The sequence below is a fragment of the Bolinopsis microptera genome, chromosome 10 (genome assembly GCF_026151205.1).
Source record: "Bolinopsis microptera isolate Bmic1 chromosome 10, MBARI_Bmic_1.0, whole genome shotgun sequence".
NCBI lineage: Eukaryota > Metazoa > Ctenophora > Tentaculata > Lobata > Bolinopsidae > Bolinopsis > Bolinopsis microptera.
The window spans coordinates 4,653,254-4,679,492 of NC_087081.1; the positions used below are offsets into that span (position 1 = coordinate 4,653,254).

A 26,239-nucleotide genomic window follows, 5' to 3' on the forward strand; every position below is an offset into this window, starting at 1 on the left:
GGACCAATACAATATCAGGGGCCAATACAATATCAGGGGCCAATGCAATATCAGGGGCCGATACAATATCAGGGGCCAATGCAATATCAGGGGCCAATACAATATCAGGGGCCAATACAATATCAGGGGCCAATGCAATATCAGGGGCCGATACAATATCAGGGACCAATACAGTATAGTCTTATTAATGAATAAGGCCAAGCGGCGTCTAAGTTGTGAACCAGCCAAATTTACAAGTTTACAGCAACACAATTTTCCGAATATGCCAACAAAAATGTTTACCAATATTTACAGTGTCTGAGCTCCCTTTTAGCGAACAGGCGCCATCATCGCGCACTACACATTGATTGAGAATTGTCGATCACATAAAGATAACTAATCTAGATCACCACACTGCAGCAGCCGAGCGACATGATTAGATGAAGAGACAAAGATTGTTAAAACCATAGAAGTGCAGTGGCGTTGAAACAATTCCAACAAGAGCTGAGCCCTTATCTAAAAGTTAAAGAAAGGAGAATATATGCTGCTAAATTAATTTCTTAATAATTAGATTCATGTTGTGAAAAGGGATGGACCACGACGGATCGAAAGATAAGAGAATTTTTAAGATGACCTATCATACTGACTCAAATCCAATCGTAAGATTAAAGAATTTTTCATTGAATTTTTCATCAAATCCAATGCGGTTTTAATCAAATGATCACAGATTGGGTGGATGGTGATCTTGGCTGATTGTCAACGGTCAACAAATGCACTCCAATTACTTCTTCTCCAGCAAAAGAAGAGCAGAACTAGTCGGCAGTTTATAAAATACAGTACACGATTACATCCTAAATGAATCTCAGAGTTTAGGCTTTAGGGAGCACAAAATGCAAGGAGGCCCAATCTTGATTCTACGAGAAGATTCTCGGAGAAGACCATCTTAGAGCCTGCCTACTGTTTGTTTGGAGCCTGATACTATCACTATTCTATAGCTGACGGGCTATTTAAGCATTTACCAATATATAGTATGGCATAATACCATCCAGTTAAAAGCATTTTGGAGAATCCAGCGATTCCGTAGCTTTATACATTTATGTATAAAGTTTATAAACTCGAGGTGCATAAATGATGCAAAATGATGCAAAATGATGCAAAATAGTCTCTAATTCAAAGCATGGATCACCGGAAGCTATTATAGTATTATCATATTGGTATTACAGTCGGTCGCATTTTTAGCCACTCTATCATGTATGAGGGGTTGGTGATGAATTTTCCGCCTTGAAATCTGCACGTGTTAAACAATTGTCTCATTAGGCATACTTGTAACTGGATCCGCCAAAATGAGGAAAATGCTAGCTATTTAGTATTTAGAGGCTAATGGTTTTATAAAAATTAAAAACCGTGACCAGCATTAAAACAACTTTTAGGCACTCTAGAATTAACAAAACTGTGGTCACTAAACCATGTCGCAACTGTCATTACGTTAATGCTGCAGTTTACAATACCATCGCTGGAGATTTGTAAATGAGAAAAAAGACAGTCTTATTCTACGGAAAGAAAAATTTGGGAACTACAATGGAAAATTTCGTTTATCTTAAGCACAATGTGTTCATAATGAGCTTAAAGCCACTACATGGTAAGCGTAGAATTAGGATGACGAAATAAGAGTAAAGATATTCTGAATTAATTTTCAACAGAAATGATTATATCTCGTAGAAAGAGAGAAAGCACAAAGAAATTCTACTAAGATGGCAGACAACAAAACAGCCTGGAAACGAGAAGTAATTCTCAGATTCTGGTGTAATTACGTGATTTATGTAATTAAATGTGGGCTGAACAGCAACGTAGACTGATTACTAATTACTAATTTCTTAATAGTTTAATGAGCTGGATTTGAAATTGTTAGGCACTTCCACGGATAATAACAGTCGGGGATTGTGCTGGAATAGAATACAACATTCTGTAACCTGCAGTCTGGATAATGGGTAATACAATGGGTAATGGGTAATGGCATCATGATCAATTTTAATGGGGGAGAATGGGAAAGTTGCCTTCATGGAATAATATCTTGCATAGCGGCCAATTCATCAAGCGTGATCAAAGACAATCCCTAACGTTCACTCAGGATTAATCTGACTAGATTTTTAGTAAAAGGTCTCAGTTATTGCACAGCTGAGTCATGTGAAGACTATGACGTCATCAAGCGCGCGTCTCTGATTTGCTGAGCTGAACCACGTGGGATAAACCCTGTGTTGTGATTGGACGCGGGATGGAACAAAGTAACACGCGACCTCACGACATATCTACAGTAACAGAGTAACAGTCTCTTGTAATATTACGGTAACTTTTTCGGTCACCAATCTCACCGGGGGAAACATGACGCACACCAGTCACCACATGGCGGAGCTGGGGGTCCTCTCGTAAGATTTTAGAGAAAACAAATATATCTCGAGCCAGGTTGGGGGCTAAAATTTATTTAATAAGGAAGTAACCCGGTTGCAATTAAATTCTAATTTCCCATGAAATCCAAAACTTGTTGGGGAGTAGTCGTTCAATTTGAGCGGGTCATTCGTATGGCGTAAAATTTAGTATTTCCATGTCTCTGAGTTCCTGAGTATGGTTTCAAATACAACGTTCAAAAATATATGGTTGGGCTATAATTACTTTGACCGTTTAAAAGAAAATCTTTTAAAATATATTGTTGGTCCATTTCTCATGCATTTGAAAATGACTTGCAATTTAAAAAGTTACAATGCGGACAACAACAAGGTCACTTAAATGGATTGGTCACAGATGATACGAGGGTCATTAAAATTTAAAATTATAGAATTGCAAGAAATACAGCTGCATCCTCAGCTTTATAAGTTTCAGTTATAACTGACATTATGTAAAGTAAAATCGTCGCGAAAAGGGAAGGAGTCAAGGAGTATACGAACAGACTAAAACTAAGATTTCAAACCTACAAACATGCTTGTATGAGTTAAATACATACAAGGACACCAAACAGATCGTTCGCTTTAAAAGTTTAAAACCCACCACCCCCGGAGCGGCACACTCAGAATGTGTCAAAAACTATCCATGCCGGATTAATGACATTGGTCCGCCCAACAGAGACACGCAATATAATATTGTGTTGGAGGACAAAATGGTAACATTACTCGATGCAGAAAATATTAAAATGCCTCCCAGCTGTGAGTTGTCCTGTGAAATGAAATTAAATTAAAAACTGTATTTATGGCCGCCCATATATATACAAATTAACGGTCCAGCTCTCGTAAACATTATTGACCAATATCTTGCAGAGAGCTTAACTTAAAGACAAATTTGAGTTTAAACAAGAAACGTAGGATCATTTAAAATATGTACGATGCTGAGGACCGTAGCTGTGCCCATCGCGGTGTATTTAAAGATTAAAGTATCGATAATGCAGGGTGGTATTATATATCCAGACGTGCAAGTTAACACTGCTAGGGTTTATTTTTATTATTGAGATAAGTGCCTGTACAATTCAGTCAAGGCATGTTTTTCATTCAAGAAATATCTTCAAACGGGATACAAAAAACAGAACCTGGGAGTGGGAAAGCTAACGCAAGGTTTCGCAGCAGCAGGCTACACAGTGCACATAGCTCAAAGGTGTGGAAATTTAACCTAGTTCGGATAATTACGTCAAGGAATATAAAATTAATGTAGTTAGAGGTGTATATTAATAATGACGTCCATCCAAGCTGACCTCAGAGCTCAATCAAAAGAAGTTTAATTGGATTTGCTGGTACCAAAGAGTAAAAATGCCTTTAATTGTGTTGAGTTCAAATAGATTCCAACTTCTCCAAAATTAGTTACTGTTGTAGAAAAGCAGAGGTAGACAGCGCTGCTATTGACACGGAATTATGATAAATCGCTGTACAATTTTAACGAAACGGGACATAATCGAGTAAGTTCGAAGTAAAGTATCGAGATGTAGTTAGAATCCTTTACTCACAGAATACCAATTATAAATGATTACGGTGTAAGGTATGTGAACATGCTCATTTAAATTCAACGAGATAACAATTAAAGAGCTTGTTCGAGTATTGACTCGCAATATTTAAAAACATGGTACTTTTTAAATTTCAACAGATTGAACAAGACTATAATAAAGGGTAGTAATTTTAACTGGGTTGGGTCGTAATGGACTATTCTTACATGTTTATACCGCACACGGCGCCCGCCTGGGGTGCGCTTAAAAACAGGAGTAGAGTTTTTAATTTAATGCTTCAGGTTCACCGCACCTACTACGATATTATTTGGTGCCCTTAATAGTCGATTTTTTGTCATTTTTCTCAAGCTTCTGACGAATTTTGTCGCCGACCCTAGTAGTTGTAGTTAATATCAGCTACATAAACAATTATTTTAGTCAAGAAACGAGCTGGAAGGAATCAGCTAGAAGTTCTGAAATCGTAGACTGAGACAATCTTACTATATATAAAGCGAGACGATATATATATATTTATTTATCCGTGCCATTTTACTGACACCACGGCATCAACTTTAACGCAAATTTCCGCCAAAACCGTAAAAGATATACAACTGAAACTTTTTTGACTGGTTCAAATGCTTTAATGGCCTCCAAATCAGTATGAAAAAATAAAAAATTGGCCAAGAAATAGGAGTTTTAGAGCCCAAAATTTGGTACCCCAAGTGGTGTCAAAAACGCTAATTAAATAGGTAATAATTATTTTAGTCTCTTGAGCCTTGTGTATTGACACCACTTTACGGTTAGACGGGTTCCTGCTAGTAGTTATAGTGCATCAAAATAGCATACAATTAATTTCCGAAGATGATCGAAATTGTCACAATATGCAGATTTTAAGACTGAAAGTATGAAACGTAATAAAGTTAAACTCTAGGATCTAACTGATGAAACACACAATACTAGCACCAGTAGGTTGCTGGACAAATGCTAGAAAACGTGATCAGAACAACAGAACTGTGAGTACCAGTTCCGTCTGAGCAGTGCTTTACTCAATCTGAGTAGAGGAATGTGGTGAACATTCCAGGAGGGAACGGAATTTTGCTTTCTGAAAACCAAGAAATTGTGGCAGTCTGGAAATTTGATTTGGGTGAATTGATATTACTGTTAATATTTAGCGGTATTTGAATTATCAGCATGCAAATACACAATAGTACCACGCGGCACGCAGGCCAGACCAGATCGGTGATTTTTCAATATCAATGTTATTATTCCATTTATTCCGATCTGAAAGTTTGCGGAAAGAAGCTTCCTTATTGTAAATATTCGTGTAAACTATACAGTTTACACGAACAAGTTCAACTTATCCAAACTTGTTCAATAGTAGGAGCAACTTTATAATTATACTGTTATACATTATTACATTTCTCCTCGTACATTCACAGGTATATCATCACATTTACTAATACACATGAAACTTGCTATAAACCACTTTTACTAATACACATTAAACAACACAATATCAATTATTAAACCAGGCCCGTCCTCTCCATTTGCTACCGGTTCATCGGTTCACTTGCAGTCTAGTCGCTACGCCACAGACTCGGAATTATTCCCCCCAAGTGACATAACTCCTCAAAGATGATGGATAGCCCAAAACTGCAACCTGGTCAAAAGGTGCGTGACTGGCGTAGACTGTACATTGCAGCTACGGCCCTAGTTACAGAGAAGCAACAGATAAACCTTCTCCCAGCGTATGGAGCAAGAGACGCTGGAGAAATCCTGATTGCAGAAAGCTGTGCAGCAAAGACTACTATCGTAGCGGCTCTAAATGAGTTGGAATCATTAATTGATGGGACACCGACACCCGTACCCCTCAACTCTTAGAGCGACTTCTGGGCTTGCAAGCCAATGAAAAAGGGGTATAATGAACTGATAGCTTTCTACTTTGTACTAACCAATGAGGGAAAAGCCGCCAAAATCCCCGATGACATGGTGATGATGAGATACCTCAATTTTGTACCGGGTTCAGAAAAGACCTAAAGTTAAAGACAACAAAGAGCTATTTGTCTCAGATATGACTACAGCAAATATGTCACAAGTATTTACTGATGTTAAGAAAAAGCTCACAACGACTCAAAGTAGGGATAATAACGGACTAGAACGACAAATCAAGCAGGAGACTAATGAATATGTGTTTGCAGCTGAAGAAGAGGAGGATGAGAAACCACCGGCATGGGCAGTGGGCTAGAAGTATGATGGAAGAACTGAATTGTGTTAAACAACAGGTATTTGGCGATACAGATGACAACCAAGTACTCAATAACTCGCCAAGTCAAAACTTCAAAGGGCAGAGAGGCAACCGCCCTAACCAGAGACGTTGGACAGGCAACAGAATTGGTCATCGAGCTGAAGCATGCCGAGAGAGACTATGTAGCAAATGTAGGATGAGAGGTCACCATGAGAAAGACTGCTACAGCAAACAAGGCAAGGAGCGTGAGCGCAAAAAGCATTCTGTTCATACACAGCCAATGAAAGCCATAGAGGATCCGGCTTATGACTATTTGGCCTGGTAACATTGGAAAATGAGCCCAACACCGACTACAAAGAAGTGAGCATCCTTTTTGACAGTGTTGCAGGAACATCTGTAATGAGTGCAGAACTGTTCCCGGAATTGAAGACAAGCAATGGAACAGAAATTCACGGTATAGGTGGGGCACAGATATCAGGAAAACCAGTCAGATGTAATATCTCTATCAGCTCAACATGGAAGACGGTGCATGAGCTGAAACCAATGACAATTCCTGGTAACAATTCACTTGTCATCTTGGGAAGAGACTTTCTTGGAAAATTCGGCAATACAGATTACAGAGTTCGACTGGAAAAATGCCAGAGTGAAGATCGGTGAGGATTGGATTTTCATGGTGTCGGAAGACCTCTAATGGGGTTAATACTTTCGTTATGTTTAGAATATAAACATAGCAGAAGATTTGTAGGCAACAAACAGACTACAAAATCGTGATTCTGTGGTATCCACTATCCATTTATCATTGTATATTACCAACATACACCGAGGGAATTACTTAAATTCCATATGGTGAAATGACTTAGGTGAATGAATATTAATATAACGATTAATAAACATTATTGTCACAATACAAGGTGGTCCGGAATTAACAATAACTCGACCAAAGCATTTGTATAGCATCCCTTTCTGTAACGTTACAGTAACTTAAGGGGGTAGGTCAGGTAGACGCTACAGCAAAAAATCTAGTTATGTAAGTGTAGTTATAAGTTATGTTACACGTATAATAGTTATGTTACACGTGTTATGTTACACGTGTTATAAGTTATGTTACACGTGTAATTACAAACCAAGTTACGTCTGTGTGGTTATAAATTAAATTTGGTGCGCCCGGACTCACACCTCCTAAAAACAACATTGCTTAATTAACCTACTAAAAAATTACGTTTAAATGTCATTACATGTTCTGAATCCCTGGTAAAAATGACACTAAAATGAACTTTATGTACCTTCTAGCGCTCAAACCCAACGTCAAGACCAAATGAAAGCATAATCTGTTATCTGCACCTGTCAGCGACGACCGTTATAGATTTATCTAAATATAGGCAAATAGCAAATAGCAAATATAAATATAGAAGATCGCATCACCCATGAAACATTATAAATACCTCCACAAAACGACCTCTAACTAATAGTCTTACTCAAAATACTCACACTGCAACAACGCTTTAATCAATTCTCAGTTTCGTTTAAAATCACGGAGCGTAACCGGGCTCTTTTGTATGATCACGATTGATCAAAGTGAGCTTATTCAGATATCTACAAAGTCAGAGAGCGTGTTCAGGTTCATGATAGAATTTGAGATGAAGGTTAGTGTGGCGGTGGTGTAGCCGGGAGAGGGGGGAACAAAAGCTCAATTAAGAATAAGATATATATAAGACTGAGGCTAAGTTCCCTCAATTGTTTAAGAGTCTTTTATTTCTTAGTTTTTTCTATCTAAGTCCAGTGTTCTCGAGGTCACAGTTAATACAAAAACTCAATTAAATGTAAGAATAGGATATATCAGAATAATTATAAGACCCTTTATAATTGTATAAGGACCCTTTATTCAGGTTCTTTCAATTAGTATGTAGTGTGTGAGGTTCACAGTTACACGAGACATTTTGTAGTTAAATGACAACTTCTCCTTTGTTTAGAACTTTATATTATTAAGGCTTAAGCAATTCAAACTATAAAATTAACAATCTTATCAAGGCTGCTTCTCTGAAGCCTTAAAAATATTAAATAAGAAGCGCAAGACACGGAAAGTACAGTGGAATTATAACAGAGAAAATAACCGTACCTAATATCACCTGTGTATGGTTGTCGAGATAGCTAAGTGTAAAGTTAGATCATAAACAATTTTTACTTGGGACTTGGCCATCTCGTCCAAACTTGTGACCAAATTGAAATCGATTCAATCCCGATTCAATAATCACCGATTTCCTTGATTCTTCTTGGCCATCTCATATCCTGTGTGGCCTTTTCAAGCTCGCTGCCTTCAAACATCTTATTAGTTATTTCAAACATGGTTGTTTCAGCCCCTGCACGGGTACCTACAAACTACAGGACTACGCGGACTTGAATACCAATCTTGTTTAAATTTAGGTTATTAGAAAACAAAACCCCAATTTATCATAAACCCCGACTTATCGCAGCTTTTTCTCCCCAGGCTCTGCGAAAAATCAGGGTTAACTGTAAAAAGTAAGCATCTGCAGTGTTTGGTTGCAGGTAAGCTCGAGCCCGAGTATCAGATCAAACACAGAAGGGAATTGTAAACCTGGCTGCGCTAAGAGTAGGGAGCCCGAGTATCAGATCAAACACAGAAGGGAATTGTAAGCCTGGCTGCGCTAAGAGTAGGGAGGGAATTGTAAGCCTGGCTGCGCTAAGAGTAGGGAGGGAATTGTAAGCCTGGCTGCGCTAAGAGTAGGGAGGGAATTGTAAGCCTGGCTGCGCTAAGAGTAGGGAGGGAATTGTAAGCCTGGCTGCGCTAACAGTAGGGAGGCTGCATACTCTCCGGACACAGTGGGGAGGTTTCCATGACCAACAACGCGCTCATTAAAAAGTGGAGTGATAAACCCATCTTATCTCTCTCCCATCTGTGAGCCGTGACAATATAACATCTGGAACTTCAGGTACTTTGCGAATCCATCAAACTTCAAAGACCACCGACTGGTTTATAATTATAAGGTTTAATGAATAATTAAGTGTCTATACCTACCCCTATCTTTAAAACTTCGAAATGTTCGAGAAGCTTCCTTCAAATAGTTTGTCTAATGTCTATTTGATAAAAGTGGAGCAATGGCATGTGGGTGGAGCATAGCTGTTCATTACAGTGCATGATCATCAACGAGTTAAAATGGAATTGATCAGAAATGAGCCAACAAACTTAAAGTATAGAACGCCGGTCACCCAAACTCAGTCACACATAATGTCCACACTTACTCAAACTTTCTTGAACAAAATTAGACTGTTAAAAGTTTGAACCTTATTACCAAACAACTATCGTGACCGCTGCGTCCATTTGTCACGCTAAATTGGTGTAGGAAAAACGCGATACCATGGCTTTAATCTTATTAGGGTTAACTAACCAACTTGGTAAAATATGCGAAATTACAGCCTCTCAAATTTGTAATGTACCTCGTGACTGAAGAATGTTATGGCGAACTAAAGCCGGCAAGTATGGTGGAACAGACGGCTGGTTTACGATTACAGGCTACGAGCTGTTTCTGAACTATTGCCCAGAATGCTATATAATTTGATCCTGCTTAAAATACACTCCGTTTGTTTTATAAAGACGCCCTTTTATAAAGACAAAACCTTCAAATGAACAAAAATTAAAGACGCAGAAGATTTCGCCAAAGTTAACCGTCTTTATATATAGAGATATAAGTATAACGAACTGAGTGTAGCGAGAATCGAAAAATTTACCACTTGGATCGTCTTGAACACTTATAGAATAATCAATGAAAGTTCAAATAAACATCAAATTATTCAAAGAATATTTTCATTTAAGCATTTAGTGATTTAAAACATTATTAGGAAATTTGATTAGATCCAACAATTCGGCGATTGTTTATAAGCTACATGGGGAACGATGAAAGTGTATTACATCTCCTAGCAGCTTAACAGTTGGACAAGTAACACATCGATTTAATGAGACGGAGTTACGCCAATTAATCTGCATAATTATGATAATTCCTTCTAATTAAACCGCCGGGTCGCTTGTCCAACTGTTACGCTGCTGAAAGATCTAATAATTAACGATCGTTCATCATTGATCTTTAATTCTTAAGTCTAGTTGGGATCAATACAAGCGACCATTAAAGCAAAAAATAAAATAAAATTTACTGGGTTTCAGAATCCTGGTGGCGTGTCATTTAAAACAGGGAGGCTGTGATCATCTGCAATTCAAGGTTTAAAAGATGCATAACTGTATTGTTATTTCTCGACCAACATGATGCCCGCCAAAATAAGTGTGTGCGCGCGCGCGTGTATATTCGCCCGATTTTGTCCACTGTTTGAAAATTTACATTACAAAATATACTTGCGCCGTACAGTAAGTCCACTTGACTTATTATGATCCAGAAGGACTTTCGACAAATCTGTTCCAAATAAAAAGTTCGAAAATCGAGTGTTTTAGTGAATAACTTAGACTATATTTTTGATTTTCTCAAGATCTGACAGTTAGATTTTCTTTAAACTTTCCAGATAGTTAGATGGCTATATGACAGATAATGTGTGAGAGTTTGGGAGAATGCCAAAATGGAGATATGACTTCAAACACAAGAAAATATCTTCATATTGGCGGTTTCTAGTGGAACACAGGCATATATCTCGAGATCTGAATGATAGAATTTCTTTAAACTTTCCGGATAGTTACATGGCTATAAGACGGATAATCTGAGCGAGTTAGGGCGAATTTCTATGTGCCAAACTTGAGATATGAATGGGGAAGAGGAGGAGGAGGAAGAGGAGGAGGTGTAAGGGAAGAGGACTCAGGAGGAGGTGGACTTAGGAGGAGGATGACTCAGGAGGAGGAGGACTGAGGAAAAGGAGGAGGAGGAGGAAGAGGTGGAGGAGGAAGAGGACTGAGGAGGATGTGGAGTGTTGACTCAGGAGGAGGACTTAGGAGGAGGAGGATGAGGATGAGGAGGACTGAGGAAGAGGAGGAGGAGTTGGAGGAGGAAAAGGACTCAGGAGGAGGTGGACTCAGGAGGAGGACTCAGGAGGAGGAGGACTCAGGAGGAAGAGGTGGAGGAGGAAGAGGAGGAGGAGGAAGAGGACTCAGGTGGAGGTGGACTCAGGAGGAGGAGGACTCAGGAGGAGGAAAACTCAGGAGGAGGATGAGGACTCAAGACGAGGAGGTGGAGGAGGAAGAGGAGGAGGAGGAGGTGGAGGAGGAAGAGGACCCAGGAGGAGGTGGACTCAGGAGAAGGACTCAGGAGGAGGAAGGCTCAGGAGGAGGATGAAGACTCAGGAGGAGGAGGACTCAGGGGGACTCAGGAGGAGGAGGACTCAGGGGGACCCAGGAGGAGGAAGATGAGGATAAGGAGAACCGAGGATTAGAACTGAGGAAGAAAATAAGGACTGAGGAGGAGGAGGATGGGATGAGGGGGAGGAGAGACAGAAGGGGGAAGAGGAGGAGGAGAAGGACTGAGGAGGAGGAGGGCTGAGGAGGATGATGAGGAAGAGGAGAAGGAGAAGAAGAGATGGAGGAGGAGGACTGATGACGAGGAGGAGGACGACTGACGAGGAGGAGGAGAAGGGGAGGAGGGGGAGGAGGGAGAGGAGGGGGAGGAGGAGGAGGAGAAGGAGGAGGTGGGGGAGGAGGACTCGGGGAGACTCAGGAGGAGGAAGACTCAGGAGGAAGAGGAAGATGAGGATGTGGAGGACTGAGGAGGAAAAGGAGGAGGAGGAGGACTGAGGAGGAGGAGGGGATGAGGCTGAGGAGGGAGAGGAGGGGGAGGAGGAGTAGGATGATGACTGAGGAGAAGGACTGAGGAGTAAGATGATGACTGAGGAGGAGGAGGAGGAGAAGGAGGTGGAGAAGGAGGAGGACTGATGAGGAGAAGGAGAAGGACTGACGAGGAGGAGGACTGAGGAGGAGGAGGATGAGGGGATGAGGGGGAGGAGGGAGAGGAGGGGAAGAGGGGGAGGAGGGGAGGGGATGAGAGGGAGGAGGGAGAGGAGGGGGAGGAGGAGCAGGAGGAGAAGGAGGAGAAGTAGGTGGAGGAGGGGGACTGATAAGGAGGAGGAGGATGACTAACGAGGAGGAGGAGGACTGAGGAGGAGGAGGAGAATGGGATGAGGGGGTACCTACCTTGGGAGGAGGAGATGGACTGAGGAGTAAGATGATGACTGAGGAGGAGGAGGAGGAGAAGGAGGAGAAGGAGGTGGAGAAGGAGGAGGATGATGAGGAGAAGGAGAAGGACTGACGAGGAGGAGGACTGAGGAGGAGAAGGATGAGGGGATGAGGGGGAGGAGGGAGAGGAGGGGGAAGAGGGGGAGGAGGGGAGGGGATGAGAGGGAGGAGGGAGAGGAGGGGGAGGAGGAGCAGGAGGAGAAGGAGGAGAAGTAGGTGGAGGAGGGGGACTGATAAGGAGGAGGAGGATGACTAACGAGGAGGAGGAGGACTGAGGAGGAGGAGAATGGGATGAGGGGGTACCTACCTTGGGAGGAGGAGATGGACTGAGGAGTAAGATGATGACTGAGGAGGAGGAGGAGGAGAAGGAGGAGAAGGAGGTGGAGAAGGAGGAGGATGATGAGGAGAGGGAGAAGGACTGACGAGGAGGAGGACTGAGGAGGAGGAGGATGAGGGGATGAGGGGGAGCAGGGAGAGGAGTGGGAGGAGGAGGAGGAGGGGATGAGGGGGAGGTGGGGGAGGTGGGGGAGGAGGACTGATGAGGAGGAAGAGGAGGACTGACGAGAAGGAGGGGGACTAAGGAGAAAGATGAAGAGGATGACTTAGGAGGAGAAGGAGGAGGAGGAGGGGGAGGAAGAAGAGGAGGACTGGGGATGAGGGGGAGGAGGGGGAGAAGGAGGAGGACTCAGGAGGAGGAGGACTCAGGAGGAAGAGGTGGAGGAGGAAGAGGACTCTGGAGGAGGTGGACTCAGGAGGAGGTGGACTCAGGGGGACTCAGGAGGAGAAGGACTCAGGAGGAGGAGGATGAGGAGAAGGAGGAGGAGGACTGGGGATGAGGGGGAGGAGGAGGACTCAGGAGGAGGAGAACTGATGAGGAGGATGAGGGGGCTGACGAGAAGGAGGAGGGGGCTGACGAGGAGGAGGAGGACTCAGGAGAGCAGGAGGAGGAAGAGGATGACTTAGGAGGAAGAGGACTGGGGATGAGAGGGAGGAGGGAAAAAGGAGGAGGAGGAGGAGGGGATGAGGGGGAGGGAGAGGAGGGGAGGATGAGGATAAGGAGGAGGAGGAAGAGAAGAAGGAGGAGAAGGAGGATGTAAAGGACTGATGAGGAGAAGAAGGACTGACGAGGACGAAGAGGAATGAGGAGGAGGACGAGGAGTATGACGTAGAAGGAGGAGGAGGAGGAGGAGGACTGGGGACACCAATTTGAGATATTTTCTTGTGTTTGAAGTCATATCTCAAGTTTGGCACATAGAAATTCGCCCAAACTCGCTCAGATTATCCGTCTTATTGCCATGTAACTATCTAGAAAGTTTAAAGAAATTACATCATTCAGATCTCGAGATAATCGACTTTCGTCAGATATTGTTCCGAAACCGCCAATTTGAGATGTTTTCATGTGTTTGAAGTCAAATCTCAAGTTTGGCACATATAGAAATTCGCCCAAACTCGCTAAGTTAATCCGTTTCATTGCCATGTAACTATCTGGAAAGTTTAAAGAAATTCTATCATTCAGATCTCGAGATATATGCCTGCGTTCCGCTAGAACGCGCCAATTTGAGATATTGTCTTGTGTTTGAAGTCATATCTCAAGTTTGGCACATAGAAATTCGCCCAAACTCGCTCAGATTATCCGTCTTATCGCCATGTAACTATCTGGAAAGTTTAAAGAAATTCTATCATTCAGATCTCGAGATAAATGCCTGCGTTCCGCTAGAATGCTCAAATTTGAGATATTTTCTTGTGTTTGAAGTCATATCTCAAGTTTGGCACATAGAAATTCGCCTAAACTCGCTCAGATTATCCGTCTTATTGCCATGTAACTATCTGGAAAGTTTAAAGAAATTCTATCATTCAGATCTCGAGATATATGCCTGCGTTCCGCTAGAACGCGCCAATTTAAGATATTTTCTTGTGTTTGAAGTCATATCTCAAGTTTGGCACATAGAAATTCGCCCAAACTCGCTCAGATTATCCGTCTTATTGCCATGTAACTATCTAGAAAGTTTAAAGAAATTACATCATTCAGATCTCGAGATAATCGACTTTCGTCAGATATTGTTCCGAAACCGCCAATTTGAGATGTTTTCATGTGTTTGAAGTCATATCTCAAGTTTGGCACATATAGAAATTCGCCCAAACTCGCTAAGTTAATCCGTTTCATTGCCATGTAACTATCTGGAAAGTTTAAAGAAATTCTATCATTCAGATCTCGAGATATATGCCTGCGTTCCGCTAGAACGCGCCAATTTGAGATATTGTCTTGTGTTTGAAGTCATATCTCAAGTTTGGCACATAGAAATTCGCCCAAACTCGCTAAGTTAATCCGTTTCATTGCCATGTAACTATCTGGAAAGTTTAAAGAAATTCTATCATTCAGATCTCGAGATTTATGCCTGCGTTAGAATGCTCAAATTTGAGATATTTTCTTGTGTTTGAAGTCATATCTCAAGTTTGGCACATAGAAATTCGCCCAAACTCGCTCAGATTATCCGTCTTATTGCCATGTAACTATCCGGAAAGTTTAAAGAAATTCTATCATTCAGATCTCGAGATAAATGCCTGCGTTCCGCTAGAATGCTCAAATTTGAGATATTTTCTTGTGTTTGAAGTCATATCTCAAGTTTGGCACATAGAAATTCGCCTAAACTCGCTCGGATTATCCGTCTTATTGCCATGTAACTATCTGGAAAGTTTAAAGAAATTCTATCATTCAGATATCGAGATATATGCCTGCGTTCCGCTAGAACGCGCCAATTTAAGATATTTTCTTGTGTTTGAAGTCATATCTCAAGTTTGGCACATAGAAATTCGCCCAAACTCGCTCAGATTATCCGTCTTATTGCCATGTAACTATCTGGAAAGTTTAAAGAAATTCTATCATTCAGATCTCGAGATAATCGACTTTCGTCAAATATTGTTCCGAAACCGCCAATTTGAGATCTTTTCATGTGTTTGAAGTCATATCTCAAGTTTGGCACATAGAAATTCGCCCAAACTCGCTCAGATTATCCGTCTTATTGCCATGTAACTATCTGGAAAGTTTAAAGAAATTCTATCATTCAGATCTCGAGATAATCGACTTTCGTCAAATATTGTTCCGAAACCGCCAATTTGAGATCTTTTCATGTGTTTGAAATCATATCTCAAGTTTGGCACATAGAAATTCGCCCCAAACTCGCTCAGATTATCCGTCTTATTGCCATGTAACTATCTGGAAAGTTTAAAGAAATTCTATCATTCAGATCTCGAGATATATGCCTGCGTTCCGCTAGAACGCGCCAATTTGAGATATTTTCTTGTGTTTGAAGTCATATCTCAAGTTTGGCACATAGAAATTCGCCCAAACTCGCTCAGATTATCCGTCTTATTGCCATGTAACTATCTGGAAAGTTTAATGAAATCATATCATTCAGAGATTCAGATCTCGAAATAATCGACTTTCGTCAAATATTGTTCCGAAACCGCCAATTTGAGATCTTTTCATGTGTTTGAAGTCATATCTCAAGTTTGGCACATAGAAATTCGCCCAAACTCGCTAAGTTAATCCGTTTCATTGCCATGTAACTATCTGGAAAGTTTAAAGAAATTCTATCATTCAGATCTCGAGATATATGCCTGCGTTCCGCTAGAATGCTCAAATTTGAGATATTTTCTTGTGTTTGAAGTCATATCTCAAGTTTGGCACATAGAAATTCGCCTAAACTCGCTCAGATTATCCGTCTTATTGCCATGTAACTATCTGGAAAGTTTAAAGAAATTCTATCATTCAGATCTCGAGATATATGCCTGCGTTCCGCTAGAACGCGCCAATTTTCTTGTGTTTGAAGTCATATCTCAAGTTTGGCACATAGAAATTCGCCCAAACTCGCTAAGTTAATCCGTTTCATTGCCATGTAACTATCTGGAAAGTTTAAAGAAATTCTATCATTCAGATCTCGAGATATATGCCTGCGTTCCGCTAGAATGCTCAAATTTGAGATATTTTCTTGTGTTTGAAGTCATATCTCAAGTTTGGCACATAGAAATTCGCCTAAACTCGCTCAGATTATCCGTCTTATTGCCATGTAACTATCTGGAAAGTTTAAAGAAATTCTATCATTCAGATCTCGAGATATATGCCTGCGTTCCGCTAGAACGCGCCAATTTTCTTGTGTTTGAAGTCATATCTCAAGTTTGGCACATAGAAATTCGCCCAAACTCGCTCAGATTATCCGTCTTATTGCCATGTAACTATCTGGAAAGTTTAAAGAAATTCTATCATTCAGATCTCGAGATAATCGACTTTCGTCAAATATTGTTCCGAAACCGCCAATTTGAGATATTTTCTTGTGTTTGAAGTCATATCTCAAGTTTGGCACATAGAAATTCGCCCAAACTCGCTCAGATTATCCGTCTTATTGCCATGTAACTATCTGGAAAGTTTAAAGAAATTCTATCATTCAGATCTCGAGATTTATGCCTGCGTTCCGCTAGAATGCTCAAATTTGAGATATTTTCTTGTGTTTGAAGTCATATCTCAAGTTTGGCACATAGAAATTCGCCCAAACTCGCTCAGATTATCCGTCTTATTGCCATGTAACTATCTGGAAAGTTTAAAGAAATTCTATCATTCAGATCTCGAGATAAATGCCTGCGTTCCGCTAGAATGCTCAAATTTGAGATATTTTCTTGTGTTTGAAGTCATATCTCAAGTTTGGCACATAGAAATTCGCCTAAACTCGCTCAGATTATCCGTCTTATTGCCATGTAACTATCTGGAAAGTTTAAAGAAATTCTATCATTCAGATATCGAGATATATGCCTGCGTTCCGCTAGAACGCGCCAATTTAAGATATTTTCTTGTGTTTGAAGTCATATCTCAAGTTTGGCACATAGAAATTCGCCCAAACTCGCTCAGATTATCCGTCTTATTGCCATGTAACTATCTGGAAAGTTTAAAGAAATTCTATCATTCAGATCTCGAGATAATCGACTTTCGTCAAATATTGTTCCGAAACCGCCAATTTGAGATCTTTTCATGTGTTTGAAGTCATATCTCAAGTTTGGCACATAGAAATTCGCCCAAACTCGCTCAGATTATCCGTCTTATTGCCATGTAACTATCTGGAAAGTTTAAAGAAATTCTATCATTCTTTGAGATATTTTCTTGTGTTTGAAGTCATATCTTTAGTTTGGCACATAGAAATTCGCCCAAACTTGCTCAGATTATCCGTCTTATAGCCATGTAACTATCTGGAAAGTTTAAAGAAATTCTATCATTCAGATCTCGAGATAATCGACTTTCGTCAAATATTGTTCCGCGGAACATACGGAACGGAAAGTCCAACTCTTATGATCCTGAAGGACACTCGACAAAACTAATCCAAATTGCAAACAATTAATCTTTTTAAGCAATTACTTTTAAAAATGTATCCCACATCATACTATACGATATCATCCAAACTTTCCAGATAGTAAGGTAAGTAAGTATAAGACTGACCAAACTTTTTACAATTTCACCAATTCAATAAATTGTGCGTAACGAAACCAGGGAGATTTTCACATATCCTGTTTTATAATTTTATAAATATCGAAATAGTTAAAAAGCTTGATGATAATTCTCAGGTACTCAGGTAAGTCAGAGGTGATCGGATTGGTGAAGCATCCAGTTGAAACACAAGACAACTGATAAACTTACGCTTTTCAAAACGCGTGTTTCAATAGTTTTGTTGGGTTTTTTAGATTCTTGATTCGCTAAGATGTTGATATTCTTGAGGAGCATGAAAATCATATTTCTTATAGAATTTTGTTTTGATTTTGCTTAGAAAGTTTTAGTATAATTGATCTTACTTCCAGATCCAGAAATTGGTTCGGCGTATACTAATAGTTATTAGTTATTTTGGTTTTATATTAGCATGTTTACTATCTTAGCATTCCCCTCCCCTCCGTTCCTCCTTTCCTCCTCCCCTCCTCCCCTCCTCCCCTCCTCCCCTCCTCCCCTCCTCCCCTCCTCCCCTCCTCCCCTCCTCCCCTCCTCCCCTCCTCCCCTCCTCCCCTCCTCCCCTCCTCCCCTCCTCCCCTCCTCCCCTCCTCCCCTCCTCCCCTCCTCCCTCCTCCCCTCCTCCCCTCCTCCCCTCCTCCCCTCCTCCCCTCCTCCCCCCTCCTCCCCTCCTCCCCTCCTCCCCTCCTCCCTCCTCCCCTCCTCCCCTCCTCCCCTCCTCCCCTCCTCCCCTCCTCCCCTCCTCCCCTCCTCCCCTCCTCCCCTCCTCCCCTCCTCCCCTCCTCCCCTCCTCCCCTCCTCCCCTCCTCCCCTCCTCCCCTCCTCCCCTCCTCCCCTCCTCCAGATAGCAGCTGTTTGATACTACAGTGCTATCTGATAATACACACTTTCAGCTCATATCATTTGTCTTATTGGGTATGATCAGGTAGTAGGTAGGCCCCTGTGGCCTGTAACACCCGGCACACAGAGAGAGAGAGAGAGAGAGAGACACTCCTCCCCTCCTCCCCTCCTCCCCTCCTCCACTCCTCCCCTCCTCCCCTCCTCCCCTCCTCCCCTCCTCCCCTCCTCCCCTCCTCCCTCCTCCCCTCCTCCCCTCCTCCCCTCCTCCCCTCCTCCCCTCCTCCCCTCCTCCCCTCCTCCCCTCCTCCCCTCCTCCCCTCCTCCCCTCCTCCCCTCCTCCCCTCCTCCCCTCCTCCCCTCCTCCCCTCCTCCCCTCCTCCCCTCCTCCCCTCCTCCCCTCCTCCCCTCCTCCCCTCCTCCCCTCCTCCCTCCTCCCCTCCTCCCCTCCTCCCCTCCTCCCCTCCTCCCCTCCTCCCCTCCTCCCCTCCTCCCCTCCTCCCCTCCTCCCCTCCTCCCTCCTCCCCTCCTCCCCTCCTCCCCTCCTCCCCTCCTCCCCTCCTCCCCTCCTCCCCTCCTCCCCTCCTCCCCTCCTCCCCTCCTCCCCTCCTCCCCTCCTCCCCTCCTCCCCTCCTCCCCTCCTCCCCTCCTCCCCTCCTCCCCTCCTCCCCTCCTCCCCTCCTCCCCTCCTCCCCTCCTCCCCTCCTCCCCTCCTCCCCTCCTCCCCTCCTCCCCTCCTCCCCTCCTCCCCTCCTCCCCTCCTCCCCTCCTCCCCTCCTCCCCTCCTCCCCTCCTCCCCTCCAACTCTCTATCAGCTGTTTGATACTACAGTGCAATCTGATAATACACACTTTCAGCTCATATCATTTGTCTTATTGGGTATGATCAGGTAGTAGGTAGGCCCCAGTAACACCCGGCACACACAGAGAGAGAGACAGAGAGAGAGAGAGAGAGAGAGAGAGAGAGAGAGAGAGAGAGAGAGAGAGAGAGAGAGAGAGAGAGAGAGAGAGAGAGAGAGAGAGAGAGAGAGAGAGAGAGAGAGAGAGAGAGAGAGAGAGAGAGAGAGAGAGAGAGAGAGAGAGAGAGAGAGAGAGAGAGAGAGAGAGAGAGACACTGTGACCCTCTTGTGAGCTCACAGTGTCATTTGAATTATTATAATATCTCACTAGTTACACTGTAACACTGTACACCCGCTCCTCCGCAGCTCTGTTTAAACTTTTAAAGGAGGAAGATTTTTGAGAAAACTTTGTGAACGATCAGAATTCAGATGGTCTGGAGATGACCGATCAGAATTAGTTGGAGAGGTGCCAAATCAGAATTACTAGTGATCAGAGAAGATTAAACACAATCAAGGTGGTCACTCAGTCTAACAAAAGATCACGTTAATCGCTCACTGCTCAGCATAAATTTGTAGCATTAACTGCTTAGTTCCCTATATTCACCGCATATTTCAGCACATTCACAGCATATTTCCTCCTATATTCATATCTCGCCCGCACAAAGCAAGCCATTGAAGCTTCCCTGATCCCGCACATTGTGCTGAGTACGGACAGACGCTACCAAGCACACGAGTAGTGAGGCAGTACACTTCCCCACTGTTAGCACTGTGTATCTTTTACGGTTTTAGTACAGGGAGAAGATGTCACGCTCTATGTTATTTGCACAACACAGTGGACTCCTAACTCTAGATTTAGGGCTTTTTAGGGCTATATAACGTATAGTAATTAATATAGGGGAACTCTTAATTCTAAATTTTAAGAATTTACAAAAGTGTACCGCACTCTTATTATCAAAGATTATCAAAATCTTTAGGTTAAATAGTAGATATTTTGAAAAACGTATTTCATGATACAACTTACGTAGTGCTGTAGAGAGGTATCGGAAGAAGCGCTTTGTACTTTGTTAGTGTGCTCTACCTCCCGTGATCCTGAAAATATAAAATCAAACACAAGGAAATATTTTGTTTCTGCCTATATTCATTGAAACACCAAGAAATGATTTTTAATAAAAAAATATTTTATTAAAACAAATATTTATTTTTACGGCACAATCAAACAATATCAATAATAAATAAATCAGGTGAGGTTTCAAGAGGTTTCAAGTGCCGAAGGCCACTGCTAATCTTTGGATTTGAGAGTGACCTGTGCTTGAAACCCCCTCAACCATCCACTACGTCAATATACTTATTATACAAATATAAAAAAATATAATAATCTAAAATTACTTATTTGTCTAGTTTGGTGACACAGGAGAGCCCAGTTGAGTTTAAGTTTAGGTTGAAGTTTTAAATCATAGTTTAAAAGGTTAGCCATGTTTCATGGCAGAGAGAGATATCATTTATAATTATTATATACGTGGTCACAGTATGTGGGAAAGAGAATTTCAACAAAGTGTCTAAGTGTCTACCATATCCGACTTTTACTTAGATAAGAGTACACTAACATTTATCAGTCCTTACTTTATCCCTATATCGATTATTTTTTCTATCGCCTTATCCTTTATGGTGTTCGCGGATAATGACGTATGACATAATCGCGGAATAAACTCCACAGTATATTGTATATATTTGATTGTATAAATGTTTATTAAATCTATATAATAATATTCCATAATTATATGAATCACCAACGAGAGCAGTATTTCCATTTTAGTGTAAATTCCCCAGAACTTGTCGAGGAAACACCAAACGAGTGACAGAGTGGCACAGATTGGTACTCACGTAAAACCACACCACCCCCTGTATGTGTATGAAACTTCACACTGGAGCAGCATTCAAAATGAAATAATGCTAATGAAAAACTCAGGTGGTGCTCAATGTCCTGCTCACAGCTCAGTTGGACAGATATTGTTACTCAAACTACAGGGACCTGTCACCCTCTGGGAGACAATTAAACCGGCCAGTTGTTACCTGACGTGTTCTCGCTTGTCAGCTTGCTTCATTAATCTCAGTCACCGCCCCCAATTTAATGCCTTATAAATTCATTTAAAGCTCCCCTCAAACTTACGGACATCTTTCAAAGGCACATGCTGGGGTTGGGAGAAACAAAATCAGAATAAGTGTCAAAATATTCAGTGTCCAATTGGAGGAATATAACCAGTGCTGTCGGCAGCGTATTGGTTAGTTTGTCGGTAGTGGTAGCAGCGGAATTTCTTAAGTCCTGACAGGCAGCCAATTTTTTTTGAAAGACCGTATACGGTTAAACTTTGAACTGATTTTGTTTGGACAAACTTCCAAAAATTAGAGTCTTCTGGAAGATGAATTAATATTTAATCCCTAATGATATGCTCAATGCTCAAATTGTATTGTAACCATCTGTAAGTCTGTTATAGAATATATCTGCTCCGGAGTAAGGTGGCAGCTGACAAGGTTAAATATTCAACCAGGTAATTACATCTTTAAATATATATTCTCGATCTTACAACGACAACCGCAGCGTATTATTATTAACAAAATGTTGAATATTTTATTGTTTAGTTCATTATCATATTCGTACTTTTAATAGGTGAAATACGGACACAAGTATTATTATTGTTTAGGGTTGACAGGAAAGATTAATTTCAGTCATATTTTGCTTCCCTGATGTAAGATTTTATAGCAGAGTAACTTTATCACACATATTTATAATGTAATAATATGTAAACTATTGACAGAAGTCTTACCAACGGTGACAAGAGTGCTTCGTAGCTTCCAAAACGAGATTCCATTACCCATCAGTATCACATGAGTGTCACATGGTACGTGTAACCTCGCTCCAATCACATCCTACACGTGCAGTCAGTTAATAATTAGGTAATTATTTAGTAATCATATGATTAATTAATTAGAAAACCATTATCATTGATTGTAATAACTAATATTCATTCTTATCCATAAATATCTATTAACAAATAACAATAAATGCGAAAACTCTGTCAAATTAACTTATAAGTGAGCAAAATAAGGTGTTCCGTTAGCCATATAAGTCGAATGATTGGCTTCCTCATTATCATCGTTAACATTGTAAGGATGCTTTCTGTATAAATGTATTTTAGGAGCAAATTCTCCAATTGTGGGAGCTATGGTCTATAAATAGCATATAATACGAGAATAAACGGTTTTGAAGAGGATTTTCACATTTATTTTTAATCTTAAAGAGTTAAAGGGACCTAACGATAAAGCTACACAAAAATTTAACAAGTGGAATAATTAGTGTATTTTGAAGGGTGATAACAATATTGTTGCAAAATTCAGTCCCAAATTTAAAGACTGACCTTTTATCACGCGTGACCTAATGACCTGCTGCGTGACATAATTAATAAGTAAATACAGCTTTCATTACATGTATTACATGAACTTGTAAGTTTGCCCCTCCCAATATTTGGAGATGACTTGTGCTTTCGAACAGTCAAGGAAAACTGAACTTCGTCACTGGACACTTGACAGTTAAACATTAACATCATAATATCTAAATTAATTTAATCGTTAAAGTAACATGGATTTATTAATCGTAAAAGTTAAGCACTATTGGAAAATCAACCTCGCCGGACATTTTTAACAGCTTGGTATTCAAATAATATATTAGAAGAAAATGGTAGATTTGTGGCCAAACATTAAACAACAAAGGGCTGATAATATTTAATAATTATCAGTAATTGACAGTCGCAAAACTTGAAACACAAAAAATTAACAAGCATTCATCAAAGGATAGTTGAGTACGATGTACACAAGAAGCGAACCAAACATCCTATCACAGGGTGATAAAAACTAACAAACTCGACTAGTTTCAGCTTTTTACGACCAACAACAATTCAAGGATATCACATCAATAAACGTAATAGTCCTGCAGTGTTGACATATTATTATTTTCCATAAATGTCAAGTCATTTTCCAACGTCCGCGTAAGAGCTGACAAAAGCTCGTAATAATAATACCGATAGTTATAAAGTATATCACGTTGTTTATTGTCGGAAAACAGTGTTACAGACGTTGACAGTGAAAATAGAAACCGTAAAAGAACCTAAAATACGGGAGGCCATGCACTTTATCAAGTACAAAACACCGAATACTTTTACTAGAAATGAACGAATGCCGTTACTGGCATTATTACTGGCATTATTACTGGCATTATTACTGGCATTATTACTGGCATTATTACTGGCATTATTACTGGCATTATTACTGGCATTATTACTGGCATTATTACTGGCATTATTACTGGCATTATTACTGGCATTATTACTGGCATTATTACTGGCATTATTACTGGTATTATTACTGGCATTATTACTGGCATTATTACTGGCATTATTACTGGCATTATTACTGGCATTATTACTGGCATTATTACTGGCATTATTACTGGCATTATTACTGGCATTATTACTGGCATTATTACTGGCATTATTACTGGCATTATTACTGGCATTATTACTGGCATTATTACTGGCATTATTACTGGCATTATTACTGGCATTATTACTGGCATTATTACTGGCATTATTACTGGCATTATTACTGGCATTATTACTGGCATTATTACTGGCATTATTACTGGCATTATTACTGGCATTCCGACTCCGGCAACAAACAACACACCACCTTAATACAGAGGGACACTACACGCTGTTAAAGTTTCATTAATTCAGAATTATCAAACACCTGTAAAATAAAACTCAGATTAATCAAGTAAAGGGTTAGAGCTGGCTATGTGATCATGTAATCACCTAGGAACACCTACCGAAGTAAACCTATTCTGTATTCTGTGATGGTAACATTTTGTTGTTTTCTTTTATATTGATCCTGCAAGCATTATGAAAAAATCAATCATATGATTTAATGGGAACGTTCGTCTTATTATGTCAGAATATAAGGCCCCCTTTTGGACATATTGTGAACCTGATAATGCAACTCATAAACGGTATAGTACCCTTAAAGCAGTTTAGTTTATTCGAATCACAAGCCTTGCTCGCACTTTACTAATGAACTGCACTAATGATTTTGAAAGATATAAATTTTATCAAAAAAAAGAGATATATTTGGTAATGTAGAAGTAGGGTGATATTTGGAGGTATCCATGAGCATTCTGTAGGTGTGAACAAGCTAAATATAAAGACTGCAGAAGTGGCCCCAGAGGTGCAACATGATGGTAGCTTCAGTGAAGATGATATTTATACCTACAACGTAAGTGAGGATCTCAGTTGCCAACTATGAACTTTTAATATTATATAGATGTAAAGTAATGAAGAAGTAAATAGAATGACGTATGTTCGAAAGAAGCAATTTGCAGACGCTGATATAGAAATGGGTTAAAAATGACAACTCCGGATCGAGCTAGTTTTAATCGCATACCTGAATAAACTTTTTACTGTGAAAATGTTCGGTGGCAACTGGCAACAGAAATTTAAAATTTAATAAAATTCCCACCGGGCCTCCAATATTCTGATCATCAAATGCATGCAGCACTTATTTCTGGTTAAGAGGGTGTCCGCTCCCATTTTCAGCAGAGCCAACCTCTTTAAGTCTCTTAAACTATTTAGCAAGAACCCATAACTCAAACCTTTCCCAACACCTTTAATAACTCCACCAAATCAATGTTTGCTCTCACGCCAGATTAAAATATCTGTCAAATCCTCCCTCCAGCACCAAACCAGCTATGTAACTAGAGAAACTGGCGAACCACTCTGAGTACCAGCGAACTGTTGTAATCCCACCCACCCTGACGGGCTCTGACAGCTCTACTCCCCGATCTCCCCACACTCCCCGAGAGCAACTTGGTAGTTCGTTAACGTAGTTATCATTTTGGTTTTGACGTCTTTTTGACGTCATTTTAAAGAGTTATTTGTCGTGGTTTGTTGTAATGGAGTGTCCGCCCCTCCACTATGCCCTTGTTTGGCAAGCCGCCAGGATCGTTACCGACGCCCTAGGTTGATATGGAATGATCCCAACTGCAGCAACTTAGTAACCAAGTAACTGTACACATGCCAGTCTAGTCAGACTACTTATAACCTGGAGAGAGAGAGAGAGAGAGAGAGAGAGAGAGAGAGAGAGAGAGAGAGAGAGAGAGAGAGAGAGAGAGAGAGAGAGAGAGAGAGAGAGAGAGAGAGAGAGAGAGAGAGAGAGAGAGAGAGAGAGAGAGAGAGAGAGAGAGAGAGAGAGAGAGAGAGAGAGAGAGAGAGAGAGAGAGAGAGAGAGAGAGAGAGAGAGAGGTGGCAGTAGGACCAGCAGTAGTGAGCTGGTGAGCAGCTCGCAGGGTGGTTTAGTTATCAGCTTGTTAAATAGCTAGGTAGTACAGTTCGGTTTACTAATAAGGGAAAGATGGGGTGGGGTAACTTGATAGGGTCGTTCAGATGGGAGGGATGTGGGATAAGACAGAGATTATGATTTAAGGGGGCCGGGGGGGGTCTTCATCAAACTTCTCTCGAAATTGACTTTTTATTTGTTTCTGATAGAGGGGGGTGATATCTATCAGCTACTTTTGGTCCCATGGAAAAATATTGTTCCTAGCCAAAATAATCGCCGGTCAAAGGTCAGCGCTGTGTAATTGTATTGCGCGAGCGATTTTCAATCGCGTGCCCCGAAAA

The 26,239-nt window shown here is 41.1% G+C and overlaps 2 protein-coding genes across 2 annotated transcripts in view; one reads left to right on the forward strand and one right to left on the reverse strand.

Moving 5' to 3' along the window:
* Nucleotides 1-22,438, reverse strand: part of LOC134822423 (cGMP-dependent 3',5'-cyclic phosphodiesterase-like) — a 52,114-nt gene extending 29,676 nt beyond the window's left edge. Inside the window, 2 exon segments of the mRNA XM_063833484.1 lie at nucleotides 20,539-20,606; nucleotides 22,340-22,438. Of these exon segments, the coding sequence (XP_063689554.1) occupies nucleotides 20,539-20,606; nucleotides 22,340-22,391 (120 nt within the window). The 5' untranslated portion in view covers nucleotides 22,392-22,438.
* Nucleotides 1-25,595, forward strand: part of LOC134822425 (adhesion G-protein coupled receptor G6-like) — a 105,702-nt gene extending 80,107 nt beyond the window's left edge. The window contains exon 11 of the mRNA XM_063833486.1: nucleotides 25,583-25,595. The gene's annotated coding sequence lies outside the window, so the exon portion shown is untranslated. The remainder of the gene's footprint in view (nucleotides 1-25,582) is intronic.
* Nucleotides 25,596-26,239: the final 644 nt, after the last annotated feature.